At 42.9% G+C, this 21377-nt stretch overlaps 2 protein-coding genes across 2 annotated transcripts; one reads left to right on the top strand and one right to left on the bottom strand.

The window, feature by feature from the left end:
* The first annotated feature begins 5325 nt into the window (after nucleotides 1-5325).
* LOC125707304 (ras-related protein Rab-10) lies at nucleotides 5326-10002 on the top strand. The gene is made up of 6 exons (XM_048974351.1): nucleotides 5326-5979; nucleotides 7344-7404; nucleotides 7735-7873; nucleotides 8135-8224; nucleotides 8532-8633; nucleotides 9043-10002. Exons 1-6 carry the CDS (start codon nucleotides 5853-5855, stop codon nucleotides 9127-9129), a joined length of 606 nt encoding a protein of 201 aa, XP_048830308.1. The 5' UTR covers nucleotides 5326-5852; the 3' UTR covers nucleotides 9130-10002.
* A 485-nt stretch (nucleotides 10003-10487) lies between these two features.
* On the bottom strand, nucleotides 10488-19387 carry LOC125707302 (trifunctional enzyme subunit alpha, mitochondrial-like). Its single transcript, XM_048974350.1, has 20 exons — nucleotides 19233-19387; nucleotides 18365-18406; nucleotides 18214-18284; nucleotides 17888-18021; nucleotides 17395-17533; nucleotides 17132-17251; nucleotides 16807-16909; nucleotides 16515-16637; nucleotides 15926-16044; nucleotides 15775-15831; nucleotides 15538-15647; nucleotides 14983-15117; nucleotides 14004-14172; nucleotides 12481-12567; nucleotides 12241-12381; nucleotides 12053-12121; nucleotides 11701-11896; nucleotides 11469-11583; nucleotides 11224-11369; nucleotides 10488-11008 (listed from the first exon to the last, which is right to left on the bottom strand). Exons 1-20 carry the CDS (start codon nucleotides 19297-19299, stop codon nucleotides 10863-10865), a joined length of 2289 nt encoding a protein of 762 aa, XP_048830307.1. The 5' UTR covers nucleotides 19300-19387; the 3' UTR covers nucleotides 10488-10862.
* Between the last annotated feature and the right edge of the window lie 1990 nt (nucleotides 19388-21377).

Raw genomic sequence — 21377 nt, 5'->3', positions numbered from 1 at the left:
TGCTGACCGGAAGGATGGCTCTCGGTAATTTTACGTGATTGCCAACTATCGAAAAGGGGACTTAGAACCCCAAAAGGCGCAGGCACGTAGCCGATTTGCAAAATTACGAGTTTGAACCCACCTCGAAATTTGCGAAATTTACTGAACCGGTCGAGTTGCTGGACGAGCCATAAATTTTATTTCTGCCTACCAGCCAAAAACGTTATTCTAAAATCAATTCACCCGCTGTCAAAACCAACAGTCAATCACACAAGGCATATCACATGCAGGCTGCAAATATGTTGACAAGGTGACCATCGCGGTTCCATCAACCCCTCGTCATTAGAAGATGTCAAGAGCCTTTAGCTCTTGTGCAGATGTCACCAGAAGAATATGCAAAGTATTCATTTTGCTTCTAATTTTGGTCAACAAAATGCTGTATAACTTGACTAGCATAAAAGAACATTGAATATGACGCCCTGTGCTTATAATATTTGTAAAAACAAATATGCAAAACATAAGTCTTACATTAGAATACAAAATACTGAAATTTAGACAGTGTCACTTAGTTGGGGAAATGTAAGTCTATTCATGGCATAACCATCTAGACATTAAAACATTCTTTTAGTATTCATTCATGCAGTTTATCAAGATGCTGATAATACAACCATACCAACATACACTGAACCTGACTAGATATAAGGGAACATTTTTGGGGGGAAAAATCATGTCAGTAACAAGAAAATGCCTGTGGACTGAAGCGGGAACTGAATATACTCCAAAAAAAAAACCGTTTGCAAAAAGTACATCCTATCCAACCACTGAGATTTTGAGATGGTGCTACCACGCGCACACACATACACAATAGGTTAAAATTAAATAATGATATCAAGGAATTGCTTAGTATATATATTTTACTGGTAATATTAAGTGAAGATGATCAGCTATGATAGGTTTTGTGAACAGCGCAGATCCATGTTCTATCATGGACCACAATTTAATGGATTTTCACAGTGCTTTTGCATAAAACATTAAAAATATCATTTCCCAAGCTGCCGTGGGCTGTAACATCCTGGCAAACAATTGTAATTCCCCCAGTGGGATTATGGGAAATTCAGCACTTGGACAGCGTCCGTTAATAACGGTGTCGCGGTGTCCCGGCCGTCCGCAGCTGCTGCCAGACCAGCAACTAGTGAACTGTAATTATGGGCGCTGCTTAGTGTAGGAACAAAATGAGGGCGACTGCGCGGCACCTGCGAGCTCAGAGGAAAGCAGCGGGAAGCCATTTTATTCTGAAGCCTGGCATGACTGTACTTCTTCATTGTGGCCCTTATCTGAGTTTCCTCGAATTTATTTAGATAAAACGATGGTTTAGGCAGAATGCGCCTAAATTGTATTTGATTGTATCTAAGGAGGGTCTTTTTGAGACAGCAGCGTGGTTGTTTTTTATGAGTAATTGAACAATTAGGATTTTTTTCAACCACATTTGTCCAATCGACCATGTCCATCAGATCGGGATTTGAATAGATTTTAGAGGCACGTGCGATAGGAAACCGTTTCAGTGGTTATTTCATTGGTCATTTCGGTGGAATTTTTCCTTTTGAAACGTTACGCCGCAGGAAGCACAACATGACAAGCATGTATATCACAAAATCAAACCAGGAAAATTCATAAAAAAAGCACATTACACGACCGAGAGCTTTGATGATTATTTGAATCAACTGCTTAATCAACCTACAGATTCACGTTTAATCCTAATAAGACTTAAAATTAATTGAAAGCAGAAGTATATTTTAACAAGTTACCCATCTAAATTTGCCACTAAATAGATTTATCATTCAAGTGCTCTTTCGGTATTTTTAATATCCTTTACATAAAATAATAATAATTTGCAGTTTGACTACCAGTCATGAATATCCATTGGCATAGCCTTTAGTCTAAGGTAGGAACTATATGAAAATGCATTTTGACAGATTAATGTCAGGGGAGAGAAATGTAATTAAACATTATTGCTGAGAATTGTTCTGTCAGCAGATAATACATTTCCACAGCCACTGCATTCTTTCAGTGCTATCAATAGTGGTGCTTCTTGGAACAGTTTCTCAGTATCGCGTGTGAAGGAGGTCAGTGGATACTGGAAGCAGCTCATACATTGCTAAGTGTCAGGTATTCCCACAATTCTATGATCTTTTAAATCTTTAATGGATCCACAGTCTAGGAATGTGATAGATCTATCTAACGAAAATAAACAAGAAAGCTCCCGATTAAATTAAGCCAGAACCCTGAAGCCCTAAAGCTATCTAAGTAGTGTCTGGGAATATGCCAAGAAAAATATCCAATAATACTTTGGTAAAGGCGCAAAAAGACCCATCCATCCACTTTCTGTTCCTGCTAGTCCAATTCAGGTTCACCTAGGGTGCGAAGAATGTGCCAGAGGCTACATCTACAAGGCAGGGAATAACCCAGGATGGGGGGGCCAGCCTATCACAGGGCACACTCACACACCATTCACTCACACACCATTCACTCACACACCATTCACTCACACACCATTCACTCACACACCATACACTCACACACCATTCACTCACACACCATACACTCACACACCATTCACTCACACACCATTCACTCACACACCATTCACTCACACACCATGCACTCACACACCATTCACTCACACACCATTCACTCACACACCATGCACTCACACACCATACACTCACACACCATTCACTCACACAGCATGCACTCACACACCATTCACTCACACACCATTCACTCACACACCATTCACTCACATATTTACACCTACGGACATCTTGGCAAGTAGCGGAAGAAGATGGCCAACAATAATTTAAAAACCATTGGCGAGGCTGAAAAGTTGGATACCAGACAGAATGTTCCAAAGGGAAACCATATGTGAGCTACATACATACAACAACAATGACAACAACGATAATAATAATGTACATCCTTTGTATATGAGGCACACACCAGACCCACTCTGTCCCACAAACAGAGTGTTAGATTCAATCTACACATTGTCTAGGAGACACAACATATACATTTAGCTGATTGAATTATCTGGTTTGGAAGCATCAAACCAAAATCTGATTTAAGCCAGGGGTGGCATGGTGGTGCAGTGGTTAGCACTGTTGCGTCACACCTCTGGGACCCAGGTTCGAGTCTCCGCCTGGGTCACATGTGTGTGGAGTTTGCATGCTCTCCTCATGTCATCGTGGGGTTTCCTCCGGGTACTCCGGTTTCCCCCCCCACAGTCCAAAGACATGCTGAGACTAATTGGACTTGCTAAATTGCCCATAGGTGTGCATGAATGGTGTGTGAGTGTGCCCTGCGATGGGCTGGCCCCCCATCCTGGGTTGTTCCCTGCCTCATGTCCATTGATTCCAGGATAGGCTCCAGACCCCCACAACCCAGTAGGATAAGCAGTTTGGAAAATGGATGGATAGATAGATAGATGGATGGATGATTTAAGCCATTCATTAGCTTTATGATCCATGAAAGTTTGGAAATCATTTTGAAAGAACTTAAGTGCAGAACCTTGAGAGTGGAGGCTACTGAGAACTGATCCATAAGACCTGCTCTGTAAAGAATTTAAAAGATGCGCATCCGAATATTTACTATTGTGTTGTGAGTCTAGACCAGGGGTGGCCGATCTTATCTTCAAAGACCTGTATGTATGCGGGTTTTTGGAATAACCTTTAGGTCAGCTGTTCAAACCCAGGTGTGAGGACTCTTCAGCCAATCAGTCCTTTAACTAGTAATTGCAAGCTGATTAAACCCGAAAGCCCCCTTTCTGGGTAAGATTACCCACCCCTGGTCTAGACTAAAATTACTTCTGACGTTATCCTGACTTTCCTGTTGCGCTAGAGCACCACCTAGTGAGCAAGACCACAGCATACAGCAGAACACATTCACCGGTAATTACCGGCATTATGCCTCAGCGCTTATAGCCGGTTTTCTACTATTTTAAACACTTAATTTTCGTATTGAAAAAAAATAATAGGAATTGTGACTACTGTGGGAATGTGGTACCGTTACATTCTCATCTGCCCTTTACAATGGATTTTTTTTAAGTCAACATTAACAGGTCTAAAAATACACCTTATTTTTATTCTGGGGCATTAGATGGTATAATGGTACAACGAGAGCAAAAAATGTGTTATTGTGAAAAAGGAAACATTATTTTTTAACATTAACATGATTTTTTGGGTAAGATAATGGGGTTAAATGTCGCGTAAAGAGTTTGAGTCTTACGTACAGTTAAATGGGGTCGAATGACGGACATCCCAGTGATTTATGGCAGGGCAAACAGGCACGCTTAAGATCAGAGGAGCAATGTCGTGTCCTATATCTCCGAAAAATAAAGACATTAATTGTCGTAAAAAGAAGTAACACTGTCGCACTCTAATTCATTTTCTCCAACTGATTTTTCCCCCTGAAGCTATAAACAGAATTTAAGCAATAAATACCATTTCACATGAATGAGTGTAAGGAAGCAGGTCTGTACATTCCTGTTATAACATATAAAATTCGGTTGAAATGTAAATAGATTTATATTCCACTTTAAAATGATTAGTAACAAAGCTTAAAGTGTCTAATTCTTGCATGCAATAAAAGGTTACGCTATGTGCAAAATATTGAACAATATACCTGGCGAGAAAAATCTTGATATCCTAAAAAAAAGAAACAAGTCTCGAAATGCTTTGCAATGCGCACATTTAGTTGCTAAATTGTATTAATCTTCCTCAGACACTGAAAGTATATATCAGGATACCTAGCCCTATAATCATAATAAAAATACATATCACTAAATGTAGGTGCAAGGTCAATTTCTACGTATTCCCCGTAGCTATACTATATGTAACACATCATGCTATTATATTATAACATATTAATGCATGTATACTATTTCATTCAATATTTATATAGCAAATCTTTCGCGCGAAATCGTCATATTCATATATTAAAATAATTTCATTATAATGTTCTATTGTCATTTCTTTTATTCGGTTGTGCTACAGAAAAGTTTTGTATTTACATTGACTAGCAATTATTATTATTTTTTGTAAATCAATGATTTGTGTTCGTCGGCTCCTTCTAAAAGTATCTTTTCAGGAATCGACTTCTCTTTTTCGGTATCAAACAACCATATGAAGACGCCCATTAAATCAAGTTTGTTACGTGTATATGTCAATGTTGTGCACGCCCACTCAGTCTTGATGGATACTAAAATACTCCAATAAAAGGCTGTGGTGTTTGTGATCGACAACCTCGTAAGCCAATGGAAAGACTAACATATGTCCAAGAACCGATAACAAGGCGTGTCTGTTTGGTTGTCACCCAGAAGTACCCTTTGAAGGCTGTGGCAGTCGTCAGTGTATAAGCGTGGCTGCAATGAAGTCATAATATAATAATATTAAAAGACGGTAGTAAAACATATGTTAAGCTTTCGGAACAAAAAGGACTCGTTCTCATCGATTGTATATTTGGGGCATGAAGGGGGTAGAAGAAATCTGAAATGGCTAGCTAGCTAACTCGCTAGCGTTACGTTAGTGGCAGCCATTTTGTCCCGACCGATGAAAGAGCAATCGAAAATAAAACCGGGAGTGCAACCATTGATCGATAGTAAGAAATAAAATCCGTTACACAGCTGGAAGGCGCACCACTTAGTTGTCGTTATCTAGTTATACTCGTAGCTAGTATTATCCAACTAGGGTCCTAGTCGGCTTGCTGACATATAGCACGAAAGTAAAAAGGCGGTTGAATTAAAAGCAGACTGTCGGGAGTGTTTCACTGTTCTGTTTTAATCCAGTCACTGTTCAATAACCGTTTCCATTAAATGCCAAATGGCGAAGAAGACCTATGATCTGCTGTTCAAGCTGCTCCTTATCGGGGACTCGGGTGTGGGGAAGACCTGCGTGCTCTTCCGCTTCTCCGACGACGCCTTCAACACCACCTTTATTTCCACTATAGGTAACTCGAACATGCCTAGTCTGTACAAGACCATCCTTTTTAATGTAAAGCAAGTTTTAAAAAATATGTAATGTGCTTGAAGTTGCTGGATGTCTGTTTACCATTTTGCCTGGGTGACTTCGATGGTTGGCTGGCCATTTTGCTAAAGGCTCTCCTTGCTTGTTTTGTATACAGGGCTACTGTCTGGTCTGCTTCCTGTGTGGATGGCATTGCTCGTATTGGGTTATTTGTCTGGGTTTTGTGTTGCAATGATGTAAACCCCGTCTTTCCTACCCGTACAATGGTCTACCGGGCACGGCATTGTTATCCGACGGACGCGCGGCACTGGCTCTCTTTGGGTTTCCTTCGCTTTTTAAACTTGCCAGAAAACTAGAGGCTGCAGTTTTTACTTGTCCGTCTAAGATTAAAAGAGTTTCCTGTCACCGGTATTAGCCTGATGGGTGGGAATGAGTCTCCGGTACTCGGCGAGGGTTTCGCTTTGCACGGCGGGGGCGGCTGCGAGTCAGACGGCACTTCCGGACAGCTAGTGAGGAGAGCACGGGTTAGAGAATACAGCTAACCAGCTAGTCAGGAGAGCACGGGTTAGAGAATACAGCTAACCAGCTAGTCGGGAGAGCACTGGTTAGAAAATCTGGTTAACCAGCAAGTCAGGAGAGCGCTGGATACAGAATGCAGTTAACCAGCTAGTCAGGAGAGCATTGGTTAGGGATCATATAACGTGAGCACAGCTAGTCAGCATACACACATTGCTCATCATAGCAAGTCATTAAATAGGGCAGGTAACCTGGGCTGCACTGTTGACTGCAAAAATTCCATGCAAGGTGTGCCTGTATATATTGACATAACTATTGTCGCAGGACTCAGATGAATTGCTTTATTGTCATACCCTCTCTATATAAGTAATCAGTAGCTGAGGATCACGTTTCCCTGGAACCACATTGTGACATTCAGACAGGAAGTGAGAAAAAGAGGGATTCACAAGGAACTTCATGAACTACTACAGCATCTACTCTGTACTTGTTAATAATGGTACAAGTTTAATAGGAAATCACCATCAATTCCCCCAAACAGGCATTCTGTAAATGTGAAATACCTTCCCTTAAACACATCACGTAAAAAGCATTGTTTATATAATTTGGAAGACATAAATTTGGCAGACTGTCATTGGTGACAGAATTCAGTGTTCTGATGAAATATTTCAAAATGTTTCACTGTGTGGGGTGTTAATGTGCGATAGTGTGATTTTCGGTGTAGTGACGATGCACTACTTGAGAGGCATTGGTTGAATTTCCTGTTACCAGTTTAACTGCAGGTCTGTGTGGCAAAAATGAATGGTAACTAAGTAAATCCACATATATTTTCAGGAATTGACTTCAAGATCAAAACAGTTGAATTACAAGGAAAGAAGATAAAACTACAGATATGGTGAGCTGAAACATTTTAAGCAAAAGCTAAACATTTGAGATTTTGGCTTTTTGATATTGCAATTTGCCATGTATATATTGTTAAAAGCATGCACAGTAAAATGGTAGTAATTATCTTGCTTCGGGAAAACATTTTTTGGCTTCTGTTTGGGTCAATTTATGGCGTGTTTTGTGTCTTTGAGTTGTTAATTTTATCTCAACTGTTGGAATATCGGTCATTGTGTCAGTCAGATGAGGAGCAGCACTTCTGAAGCTGATAGGATTCAATTTCAGGCTTTTGTTGTGTTTTTTTTTTTATTATTAATACTGTTTTATGTTGTGTCCTCTGCAGGGACACGGCAGGACAAGAGCGATTTCACACGATTACGACTTCGTATTACAGAGGAGCCATGGGCATCATGCTAGTCTATGACATCACAAACGCCAAAAGCTTCGAAAACATCAGCAAGTGGTTGCGAAACATAGATGAGGTGAGATATTTTTAAGAAGTGCAAATGGATCCGTATCCCACCCAAAAGACAATTTGATTAGGGCTTTCAGATAAAACTAGGCAGTGTGTAGCAAAGTTTGTCATTAACAGTCCTAAAATGAAATCATTTGGCACAGCTAAAGGCTACTATGTTTTTGAGACAACAGAAGATACTGGTTATGCAAAAATGCTGTATATCTGTGTGCAACTTTAGAGCTAATTGATATGCGAATCTGATTAATAGAAATTCTGTTTTGGTTAGCATGCAAATGAAGATGTGGAACGGATGCTGCTAGGCAACAAGTGTGACATAGAAGACAAGCGCGTGGTTCCTAAGTCGAAGGGGGAGCAGGTAGGATGGGAGGCTTTGGCTTGCTGGTTGTTAATGTACTTCAGTTGGTCTGTAGCAGGGCTCCTGAAATCTGGACCTCGATTCCAAATCCAGTCCATGTTTTCAGTTCTCCCTGGTAGTCCCAGGTAATTACTGATTCTGATTGGCCACAGAGGCTTCACACCTGGCTGACGGGTAAAGGAGGGCTGGAAAATCAGCAAAGCTCGGACCTTGAGGATTATAGATCATATCCCTAGTCCACAGCATCACACCCCATGGCCTCCGGCAGGAGTCCCTGACACCTTTCCTTTTCTCACCGCCTCTCTAGATCGCAAAAGAACACGGCATACGCTTTTTCGAGACTAGCGCGAAAGCTAATATCAACATCGAGAAGGCCTTTCTCACGTTAGCGGAAGACATACTTCGAAAGGTGAGTTAAACATTACTGGCAAGCTCCCTGTGTTGTAGAAGTGTGCCTTTTTCGTTTGTGTAACACTTGGCAACTTTCCCCTTATATATAGCATATATATTTATCTAGTACTTGAAACGTCACTTCTCTTGAACCCGAGGGCTATTGATCTCAAACATCCTGGCACGTCTGAAAGCATCACATTGATCCAAAGACCTGGTGCTCCATTCTTGCTGACTGACGTTCCCTGCCGAAACATAGCTTACTGATCGCCCGTGTCCATTAGCACAAGGCACTAAGCCTCCCCTATGTATAGCGCTAAATTCGTACCCCACACAATGGAAAACGTTTGACTCGCCGCACTACGGATCTTTACGGTTTAGCTGCGGAATTGATAAACTGCTTCTTTTTTTTTGTCACTACGCTGCAGACGCCTGTTAAAGAACCCAACAGTGAAAATGTAGACATCAGCACCGTGGGAGGAGTTACTGGCTGGAAGGGCAAGTGCTGCAGCTAAGCATCGATCATCTTCCCTGTCCCCTTTTTCTTTGTGTCCCTGTCAGATTTTTGGGCACGGAAAAATAAAGAAACCCAGCTGTAAACTGTTATCTGATTAAAGATCCCCACCCCCCTCCTCCCTCTTCTTTTAAAATAAACTTTTTTTTTTTTTCCACATCAGCTTACGTTTTACAAAATCGAAAGGTTTAGACATAAAATCCGCGCGGTCTCTCGGCCGTTTCTTTCGTGTGGGTTCTGTAGGCAAAACATTGCACTACATTTACTTCAGCGGGAGTGCTTTGGAAAATGGACGCTTGTGCACTTCAGCTGACCCTAAATACACTTGTTTTCGGGAAATAATGAAATAAACACTTTTAGCATTAACTTTTTTTTTTTTTTTTTTGTACAGTAGTGGGATTTATGTTTAACTATTTGGGCTTTGCAATTATCCGTATATGAGAGTGCCAGGATGGACCGGTAGATTTTTTGGCTTTAACTCGGGCTTGATTTTTTTTCGTCCTGTGCCTTACATGGAGTAGGATTGTAACCCACAGAGGGAGAGTCACATGGGTGACGTTCTGAACATGTGTAACTTGACAAGTATTATTTTCCACATACCATAATATAGGAAATAAATGGAACTATAGGCAGTTGATTTTTTTTTTCCTTGCATAAGACTGAGATAACTATCATTTTTATCACTGGGATTTATTTTACATGTATGGTTTTGGTTTCTTTAGTTATATACTTGCATGTTTTTTTTTTGGTTTGGGAAGGGGCGGGGCTGTACACAGGCTGCTCTTGTGAAGGGGGGTGGGGTTAAACCGAACTTGCACAAAGTGACAGATTGAAACACTTTGAATGATTAAAGTTTTGCAAATCCTTTAGAATACATTTGATGTGTGTGGTTTCTGGTGCACACTGGAATGGACAGTACCATCGTGCTGGACGTTTATGGGGATGCAGCACTGGTGAGCTCATCATTCTGAGAGCAGTTTTCCTAAAGCGTGGACTCCTCTTACAATCCCTCCACCTTCAGGCCTGTCAGTGGTAGCTTCTGCACCCCAAAAGAAAAGTGCACGGTAAGGTCTGGCACATCACTGATTTTAATACAGCAGCACTCTCTGCTGTGATTGGCCAGGGGTCTCAATATGTAGTAATAGTGAACTACACATGAATCGTTTCATGCTTCTAACAGCTCCCTGGAACCTTCCAGTGTTGTTGAAGTCCAGAGCATTTTTAAATATTAATAAAACAATACAAATACGTATGAGCCAGGATCGGCATTAGTTCTATAAGACATTCCTGATCTGAATTAAGGTATGAGGAGCACAGATTTCTGGCCTAATGCTGATTGGAAAAACACAAGAAAACCAATGAGATTTTTTGCTCTTTATTTCACATTCCATATTGTTAGATGAGTCATTCATACCTCAGTGCCGATGCGATCGATAGGTCAAATCTCAAACCTTACTGAATGTATCAAAATACTCTGTACCCAGAAGCAGCTGTTATGTTTCTGTTTATTAGACTACATACAAAAAATGCAGGGGATTCTATGAAACCCTGGACTGACCACAAAAAAATCAATATACATACAGTTAGGCATCTCAAGAACCAGGACACCTGATTTTCTTTTTTCTAACGCTGAATAAGTGTCCTCATGTTACAAGTAAGTGACTGATGATTAAAACTAAATCAGTCACTCCTGTTTAATGAGGCAGTAAGAGCACTTGTTGGCAACTTCTTCAGTTACTTGTGGAACTTCTTGCTGGAATCCTTGGCGTGATCAAGCAGCAGTTGACATGGAGTGAACTGATTTCCATAAACGCCTTCAAACTTCCTCATCTTCTCCACCAACCCGGCTGCCCCAAATGTGTCTATGTAGCGGAAAGGACCTGAAAAGAGATGGAGGCAATTCTGACATCAATTCATGTGCCGGATAGGAAAGTTCATCCGACCCCGTCCCTCCAACTGAGGTATTACTTGACCCTAAAAAGGACATTGCACTGCAGAAACTGACAGTGTAAAATACTGATGATACGTCAGCTATGATTTAAAAATGCTAACAACCCTTATGAGAGAAAAAAAAAAAAGATGTCGACGATCTCACCTCCAAGGCAGGGGGGGAAGCCCAGGCCAAAAACAGCCCCAATGTCTCCCTCCACGGGGTTGCTGAGAATGTCCTCCTGCAGACAGAGCACTGCCTCGTTCACGAAGCGGGATACCAGGCGGTACTGCACGTCACTGTCAGACGAGCTGCGGGGACAGAAGGCGCCAACGCATGTCACCGGTCACGCATTCTCCACACTGACGGGTCAAACAAACAGATGGCAAATGATAAGGAATCTAATTTACACTGCCGCGTTGGGTGCCATTTTGTATTTTTCCACGATCCCTCCGAGCTCGGGATTAACCTCTCTGTGCTTAGTTCCTTCCTGGTAAACATAGCATCCCTTTCCAGATTTACGGCCTGCAGAAACAAATGAATTTTCAAAAATAAATTGTAAAAAACGGTATACTGGAAGAAGCAGGAAGCAATCAGTTACCACGAAGGTGATGAGGACACCTTCAAAAATGAAAACCGTACCCTTGAAGCCTTTCTCCACCATGGTCTTCAGCAGCTCCACATTGCCACCCCCAAATCTCGTGCCAAAAGCCTTGCCCAGGTCCTCGGCCACATGCGCGGCCACGTCGATGCCCACCTCGTCGGCCAGCGTGGCCGCGCCCACCGGAAACCCAAAGCCCGTCGTGAGAGAGTCCAGTTTCTTAGGATCCACACCCTCCTATTGGATAATGTGAGAAAAACCAAACATTGGCTACGATGTTAGGCCCCCCCCCCCCCCAAAAAAAAAGGGGACACGAAAAATCACAGCAAACACGATCCGAAGTCTGTGGACTTCTGGTTTTAAACCCAACCTGAATATAGAGGACACACTGACCTGTAGCACCCTTACAGCCTCAGCCAACATGGGAGCCAGACATCGCGTGGTGTAGAATCCTGGCCCGTCCTGTGAATCAGGGGAACACCAGAAGGTCATCACTGATGGTGGAGCACAAGGGAGCCGGGAGACTTGGTGGCGGCAGGGTGGGGCGGGCATGGGGGATGGACACGAGTGTGGTATTTCACCCCAACAACTATGATGACTTTGCCTTGCTTTAGGCCAACTGCCACTGCTGATGCCGTGGTGTCCTTTGAGGTCTTGTCAGTAGTTATGATCTCCAGCAGCTGCATCTTGTCCACCGGGGAGAAGTAGTGCATGCCTATGACCTGGAGGAATAAAGGCATTATTGATATAATTAGTGTTAGCATGGCATAGCTGTAATCGAGAAGCACTCATCATGACCATGACGTCCACATCTCACTCACCTTTTCTGGTCTTCTGCTGGCGGAGGCAATGTCTTTGATGGGGAGAGCGGAGGTGTTGGACGCAAAAACGCAATGAGGTGGAATGACCTAAAACAGCAAGCAAGCTGTCACGACATCAGCATAAACAATCGTATCTACTTCATATACATTAACTGGTAGCTGGACGATCAACGCCCACAACCCTGAGCAGGATAGGATAGATGGATAATCTGGACAGATGGATAATCTATGCTGGATGGTCTACCTGAACTGGGAGGAAGGACTGTTTACACACAGACAAACTCTCAACTTGGCCGAATGCTTCAGGACACTGAAATCTATCCATCTTCCAACTGCTAATTCTGGTCTGGGCTGTTGTAACAACTTCTAAACACGACACATTTAAAACATTATCATCGATATCAGCTGTTAAATACAGAACTGCATATCGATCAATGTTCTAGGTATTATTTGGCATAACAGTTTTTGTGAATTGATATGTCCTTCATCTGTAAACTCTCAGTCTTTAAATTTCCTAAGTTTAGTGTTGTGACTCAATGGGAAGAACTCTGGCCTTATCCACCCCCCCCCCCCCTCCCCCGGGTTGTGGGTTCGAGTCCCAGCCAGTGTGTGGAATGCTGTCCAGTGTCTGCCCCGCATTGTTCTCTCAGCACTGGAAAACACGTCACTGACGATGGATAGCTTTTTTTCCCCTCACGGTCACTGTAAAGCATGTTTTGTCTTTTTCAGTGTTCTCCGTCTACTCAGTACTCTGATACTCAAGGCTAAATGTTACGGTTTAACATAACAAAGCAAGCGCATTTTCCTACAGTCATTTTAAAACAGGCCTGGACATCAAAAACACAAACGGCGTTTTCTGCAATGTTCCATACAGCATATCCTCAGTATTTTGTTACGTATGATTAAGGATGTCATTCAAATAATAAAGATGAGTAACTATATATAGCTTCCTCAATACACTGTCCTGCTTTATTTTAAGTACGACCTGTGCCTGGGTGTATTTATTCATCTTCCAAACACTCATCTTGATCAGGGTCACAAGGTGGCAGCATAGGGCACAAAGTTGGGGTGCATCGCAGACAGGATACCAGGCCATCAGGGGATATATACTTATACACACAATCACACGCTACAGGCACCTAACTGCAAGTCTTTGGACCGTAGGAGGAAACCGGAACTCCCAGCAGAACGCTGCATAACACAAGGCGGTATGCAAATGTCACAAACTATGGGATTCAAACCATCTGTCTGAAGGCAACAATGGTAGTCAGGGTCACAGGGGCTTGGAACCTAGTCCAGGCAGCATAATGCTGAGGTACATCCTGTATAAGAAGCTAGGGGGCGCACACACACACACACACACACACACACACACACACACACACACACACACACAGAGGAAGCAAACTGGAGTAGCTATGGGAAACCCATTCAACACAAGGAGAACATGCAAATCTGGAAACTGGGAGGGGGAATTGAACCCCCAAACCCACCCCCCCTTTGAAAGATGACTTGTTACTTACAGCTTCTATCTCTTTTATGACTTGGTGCTTTATGCGAATGTCTTCAAAAACCGCTTCGATGACCATATCCGCGTTTTCGAACCCGCCGTAGTCCAGCTGTCCCTTCAGACTGGAGAGTACGGTGTCTCTCTGGAACGTCGTAATGGTCTTCTTCGTTTTGTCATTCAAGCTGTGGAAAAAGTGAGGCGAAATCTCAAGTGGGGTGGGTGGGGGGACTGTGGGGGGTTGGGATTCAGTTGACAGCAGGGCTAATAAAATCAGCGACAGTGAATTCTGTCATTGATTTGTTGCATTATGTAAGTTTGTCACGTAAATTGAGTATAATGAATAGTTAATCCTTGCTCATACTTCATTTTCCGTGTGCCATCGTAGTCTGTGCATGGCTTCTTCAGCAGTCAGCACGTATGTACAGCAATAATATCAGTCCAGACCAACAGAGAGCAGATGTGTCGCAAACACAAATACATGTGGTGTAGTAAAATGGGTAAATATTTTTGAATTATTTGTTTTTACTGGCTTGAGCAGTATTACAGTAACACACGGTATACTGAAGTATGAGCAAGTTAAATATGGTGGAGATGGTAAATCTTTGTTTGGCCATTGTCAACTTTAGACAGCAATTCTCTACACCAGCGAGTCTCAACCCGGTCCGGGGGGCCCCCGACAGTCCGCATTTTTGCTCCCTCTCAGTTCCCAGCCAGACAGTCCACATTTTTGCAAAAACCGTGAATTGTCTGGGGCTCCCCAAGCACCGCGTTGAGAAACATTGCTCAATACTGTGTAAAGCTGCCGTTTCAAATTTAACTTAATAAGATACACGTTTTTTTTTTTTTAAAAAAAGCATTTGCACTTTCCTTTAAACCGTGTTTTGGCCCAACTAATCGATTAATCGTGTAATCAGGTGATCGACTAATCGATTAATAATATAACCATTTTTCTGCAGCCCTCATTGACAAGAAGCAGCCAGTGTCCTACTCACCCTTTGTAGACCTGCTGTTGGCCTCGATTCAGGCCCTCCTCCGTAGTGTCCTTCAAGATGGTGTAGATGCCTTTGTCCACAGTCACCTGGGCGATGCCTGCCCCCATAAGACCTGCTCCCAGGATGGCCAGAGTCCTGTCAGGATTAAACCAGAAGCAGTTAAAAAAAAAAAAAAAAAAATCTTACAGGAATTCACTGAGTGTTTAAAATACTGCAGTGGTTCGATAATGTCAAAATGGTTTGTTTACTTGTAGCGTGGCGATTTGATTTCAGCACCAACGATATATTTGATACGACGGCAGCCTAGATCTTATATATAAATTATTATTACTCCATTTACCATGTAGCCCTGCCCAGCGCAAGTAGTGAGAAAAGGGATAAATTAATTTTTCCATTAGTTGGTTAGATGGATAAACAGGTACAGAGCTGAGCACCACTTTGTCTGAACCACCTATACAAGACCAAATCCTTTCAAATTCCTTAACTGTACTACAATGATTTAGCATTTCTCATCCCTCGAGACGAATTCTCCCTTGAATATTTGTGTCTACTTACTTAACCTCTTTCTCAGGAGTCCCAAACCGATTTTTCTTGCATGCCACTTGGCCGTGATACAGACCAATCAGAGCTTTGGATTCCGTGGTCATTGCTAATTTACCAAAATTCTACAACAAAAGGGAAAAGCGATTCAGAATCTCTGTGCCATGTTTGCACCTATCAGTTATACAAAATGCTAATGCCTTGATCAGAAAGTAGAGAATTTAAAACGTTAAAGCTTTTAATTTCCCTTACTTGTGATTCCAGTAAGTACCCAGCGTCCGGTCCTTTGTCTAATCCAGCTTGAACACACTGAACAGGAAGAAAATGACATAACAGATGAATATTGATGGATAATTTCAAAGTCAATCTTTAAGTGTAGGTCTGTTGTGATCCGTTCACTTACCTCAATGATTTTCAGAGGCGCAGGATAAAGCCCTTTGGTCAGCTTCATAACCTTTTTACTCGCCGTGTTGTAAATCTGCTTGCGTACAAATTCAATTCCCATGATGTAATCTTGTAATTCTTTGAGGAGAGATTATACAGATGTCAATACTAGCTTGCCAAAACCGAGAAACTCAGCGTCGAACATCCGTTTATATGAAACGACACAAGGACCAAAGAGAGGATGCCCACAGCACTTCGGCTCTTACAAGAAAAACCTATTTCACAATTCAAAACAATTATAAGGACGTGATTATTGAAGGAGGGCTGGGACTGATCCTGGGCTGCACAGGGCACAAGATCAGCATCAGGAAGAGCAACAAACAAATGGTAACAAGTTATGTAAAACTGACATGATGTCTATTTCAGCTTTTGTAACAAAACACAATGGATAAGATAAAAAAATTTAATTAGCCCTTAAAATAACAGTCTGCTGGTGGTGTTGCCAATGGGAGTAAACGGATCGGCAATCGCTGTACATTTAGCTAAACTTCCCGTCAATTTTTTCTGTGTGATTTTGTGGAGCCTCCTGCCGCAAGCAAGACACTTACTCTGCATCAGACCCTTAGGCTTGGCGAGTGGGATTTTCTTATTGGCGATCCCTTTAGCAAATTCGACGGCCACTTCCTCCAGGTACTCTATTGTTCTCTGCTCTGGATCCTTAAGACCAGGACCTGCCGAACAAAAAAAAAAAAAAAAACAGGAAGACTGAAAAACACAGGAATAATGAGAAACCTGCTGGCAGAATGACGTGTAGCTATGGATCTTGTTAAATGAAACGTGTTCATCATTAAACAAAAGACAAGCATGTAACATCATTGTTCATGGAGAGAGAGACGTTACCCAGTGGATCCACTAGCTGATGTACGAGTCCCATCTTCTTCGCTTTGTCTGCTCGAATGTTTCTTCCAGTCAGCATCATGTCCAAGGCGTTTGGAAGTCCAACCTGTTAATAAAATAATGTTAAAATAAACATCAATAAGTTACTACTACTACTATTACCCCTACTACTAACAACATTCGGGATCCAGCAGCTACACTCCTAGTAATAATAATAATGGCTGTGAAAGGATGCACTCTGTTTGAACGCCTAGAGTCTTTGAGAACGGAAGGCTCTGGCATTAGATTCTGTATCAATCACATGACCCGGATTCCAGCAGGCACATACCATCTTGGGCAGCCTCTGGGTTCCACCAGCCCCTGGCAGCAGGCCAAGCATGACTTCAGGGGTGCCCAGGATGGTCTTCTTGCTGTTGGTTGCTATCCTGTACTGGCAGGCGAGGGCGAACTGAAAGGAAAACCCCAAAATGCTGGATTATTCCCTCAGTAAGATCTGACACTATAGGGGTGAGAGACACTATATATGAGGAGCCATGAAATGTTATGGATTCCCCCTACAGAGGCTTTATGAAAATCGAAAGACAAACGAACCTCCAGGCCCCCACCCAAACACGAGCCATTGATGGCAGCGACAACCGGCTTTTTGGAATTTTCTATTTTGTTGAACATCTTCTGTCCTTCCTGGGAGAGCTTCGTCACATCTTCTGTGGTCTTACAGGCTTCGATCATGCTGTCACACGACAAAAGTACAGATTGCCAGGCTTCTGTATGTCACTGGAATTTGTACTCTTACAATCACAGTTCAGAATTCACAAAATCAGGGTACAAGCATACAGCTACTCACGGACCTCAAACCTGCTGCTTCCAAGGAAAAATCCGCGCCTTCAATCACTATTTCCCCTCTCATTTAATTTTCTAACATTTCTAGCAGAGTGTGCTAGACCCGCCCTCCCCCTGACCCTGTTAAAAGATCGACCGATGGCTGAATAGTATAAAGTCAGCCAAGTCACAATGTAGCAATTGTGGTACACGCACAGAAAAGCAGTCGTCGTCATTGTTGAAATGTGCATTGAGTATGACTAACTTGATGTCAGCCCCCGCAATGAAGCAGCCAGGTTTGGAGGAAATGAGGACGGCGCCTCTGATGGCTTCATTGGCCCAGATTTCGTTCATCACGTCAGTCATTTCGGCCTGCATCTGGATGGACAGCGTATTGACCTGCAACCCAACAGGCGAGATCGTTAAGAGGTTATCAATCAGAAAAACGATCATTACAACACGTGACGAAAGATGGGTTTAAACCCATCAGACACTGAACAAAAGTCTGATGTTAAAATTCAGTTATGCCACATTCACGATTACTGAGACATACACAGCTTATTAAACAATAAGCAGAAACAGATTTACCACCTTGGAATTGGGGTCATTTATCCGTACGACTGCCACATCATCTTTGACTTCATAGTTGACATGGGTGCGAGCTATATAAAGGCAATACAGCAAGAGTCAGCAAGAATGCTGTGAAAAAATTACAACAGTAGGATAACATCTAAACCCTTACCATATAAGGCAGACGAACTTGTGATATTCCGGCATCCTTGGCCTGAAAATAACATACGAACGACAAAAGATATAAATTACACACACACAAAAATTTTATATCATACACAATTTATACTACACTTAAATAGACGCAAAATTGTTGAACTGAAATCGCGCTTAGAGCGAAACTAAATATTCTAAGGAAAAAAAAATCATGAATACAGATACTGTGGAGATAATCATAGGTTTCTCAATTGGGGCACCACAGAATGCAATCAATTCAAATAGTCTCGCTTTGAAACTCAAATATTAACTTCATTTTCGGCTTCAAGGGCAAAGGACAGACGAACCCCATGCCCCCTGAGAATGACTGGAGTGTCAACACACATACGAAGCACCCTTTGGCCGTTTCCCAACAATGTCCCCTTGTGCACCGGAATAGCGCGTCAAACCTTTTCCACACACAACACACCGTGACCTCTGTACAGAGATCTGAAATACCACTGTATGATAGATGCACGTTTAAAAACATACACAACTAGACTGAGATGTTACTGTTGCAGGTTTTACTTTACTCCAAACCAACTTCTCGCAGAGTTTCGTAAGAGGTATGACAAAACGAGGTTAATGATTTACCAATTTACTTGATTTGGAACCTGATTTACCTTCTGCCACGAAGCACCTTCATGACGCACAAATAAATAAAGCAGGTGGGTTTATTCTTTAAATGGAGCATCACAGACATAAGTTTATGAGCTGATTTAGATACTAATCCGGGTCATGGCACGCACTCGGGGTCCACGAGCACCATAATAAAACGCATATAACTTTCCCCGCAAACGTAAGTGCTGGGACGTTCATGGCGTCCGGAAAAACCGCTCACTTACCTGCAAGAAGGCAGCGTCTCCTTGAAGTAAGCCTGGAAAGGACACCCAGAGCTCGGATACCTGCCATCTTTGCCTCAGTCGAAAAGGAAGATCGGAGATCAGAATGAAGTGTCGATGTTTCTATAAGGAGCGAATGCTGTTCACTGAATGTGATACCGCCACCTAGGCGTGGGGGTGTGAACTGCATTCTTTCGCACGGCATCTGGTGTACAACAGACGACGTCACGTAAATGCTATAAGGAGAAGAGTTCCTGCATATTTTGCATGCGTGGGAGGGGATTGCCCTACACTGCCTAATGCAAAGCTACCTCTATGCATCACACCCCTGGGATCAGGGTTCGAGCCTCCACCATGGCTCCACACATTTACTCACCAAGTTGAGGGGTTTCCTCCAGGTATTCCAGTCCCCCCCACTGCAGTTCAAAAACATGCTGAGGCTAATTGCAATTGCCAAATTGGTTGTAGGTGTGCATGTGTGAATGAATGGTGTGTGAATGTGCCCTGTGATGGGTTGGGGCCCCATCCTGGGTTGTTCACTGCCTTTCGCCTGTAGTCTCCAGGATAGGCTCCGGACCCCCCGCAACCCTGCATAGGACAGCTCATATTGTGGAATATTTACATTATGTAATGTTTAGACTACAAACACTGTTGTGCAACAACTGGATTGGTCAAAAACTGTTTGTTTGATAATCCCAACAAGCATGATCACTACTCTGTGAGTAAAGCTGAACACTTTAAAGTCCGCTAAACAGCCAAATAATTGTGCCCTAGAATCTAGGACCAGCATTTCTTGTTGCAGAATAAACTCACCAATACATACATGACCCTACACTGTATCTCCTCATTTATTAAATGTCATAGACATACACATTCATCTCATCCACCCAAGGACATGGTGCTTCTGAGCACAGTGACCTGTATTCTGCATGCTGTTAGTCCAGAGAAATATCATTGGTAGGTTCATTATGCAAGGCAACTTCTCTATTGGTCAACGTAGGTTTGACTCCATGCTTTTGAGAGACACTATTGATCCAGGCAAGAGAGCTCACACAAGACGGGACTGGACCCCAAGCTGAGTGGTGCAAAGTCAGGCTGGATGGTGGTGGCATGGACACCCTCATGGTGGAAGAAGAGAAGTCCTTGAGAGGGCTGGGCGACATCTATGTAGGAAGCCAGGTCGTGGCACCTAATGCGAGCGGAGATGATGAACCGGCTCCCGGCCAGATGCCAGACATACAGCTCGTGGACAGTTAGCACATACCAGAGCCGACTCCTTTCGTGGCAGGAAGGTGGAGTAAAGCAGGGTACTTCCTGTTATGATACAGAGACTGGGATCCAGGTACAGGATCCAGCATGGTCCAGTGACGGAAATTCAGACATCAGCCTGGGGATCCGACGGTAAGGAGTCAGTGTCCCGCAGGTCACCGCAGGGGCTCCTGGTACACGAGTTGACACAGTTTTCACCAGCTGTGGAGAACTGCTCCACAAAGGTGAAAGAGAGCCTCAAACACTACTACAGCTGAACTGAGAAAGGCAAGAAGAGCATACTGGAGGTGCAAATCAAGATGGCAGCCAGACTGCTGGCTCAACTGCAGCACTTGCAGGCTTTGGAGGTGTCCGTTGCAGGATTTCTGCAGTATGAAAAGTAACAGACATCAGCAGATTCACATTAAAACTATTAGATTATCAGGACACCATTAAATATTTGTATTATTTCCCTTGAACTACAAGTTTAAAATCACACTAATTCTTAAAAACAGACCACACTCCTGCAAGTCTCTTTTGCACTCAGCCCAAATGGAGTTCTGCCTCTGTATACCCTGAGCTGGCTTGCCTCTTCTTATGAACGATCCTCAGAGCCTATTTCTGGCTTCCATATTTTGTTTTTTCTGGTCTTCCTAATCCTTTGAGAGTTTTTCGTAGAATGTGTGAGAAAAGGCTAAGTAATTTAACCAAGAGCCCAGCAATTCCAGCCCCCAAAAGTAATTTGGGGTCCTCCATACCCCGGGAATCCACTAGTCGCTTTACTGCCTCCAGCAAGACGGTGACAGATTGAAAGTGGGCAACCAGAGCGACCACTGATGCCATCTCCTCAGACAGCACATGAAAAGAGTCTGAGAATACAGCGACAGAGCCGGTCAATCT

This window comes from Brienomyrus brachyistius, chromosome 14 (genome assembly GCF_023856365.1).
Source record: "Brienomyrus brachyistius isolate T26 chromosome 14, BBRACH_0.4, whole genome shotgun sequence".
Lineage (NCBI taxonomy): Eukaryota > Metazoa > Chordata > Actinopteri > Osteoglossiformes > Mormyridae > Brienomyrus > Brienomyrus brachyistius.
Note: the sequence above shows the minus strand (reverse complement) of the source record. Positions and strands in the feature narration are given on the sequence as shown.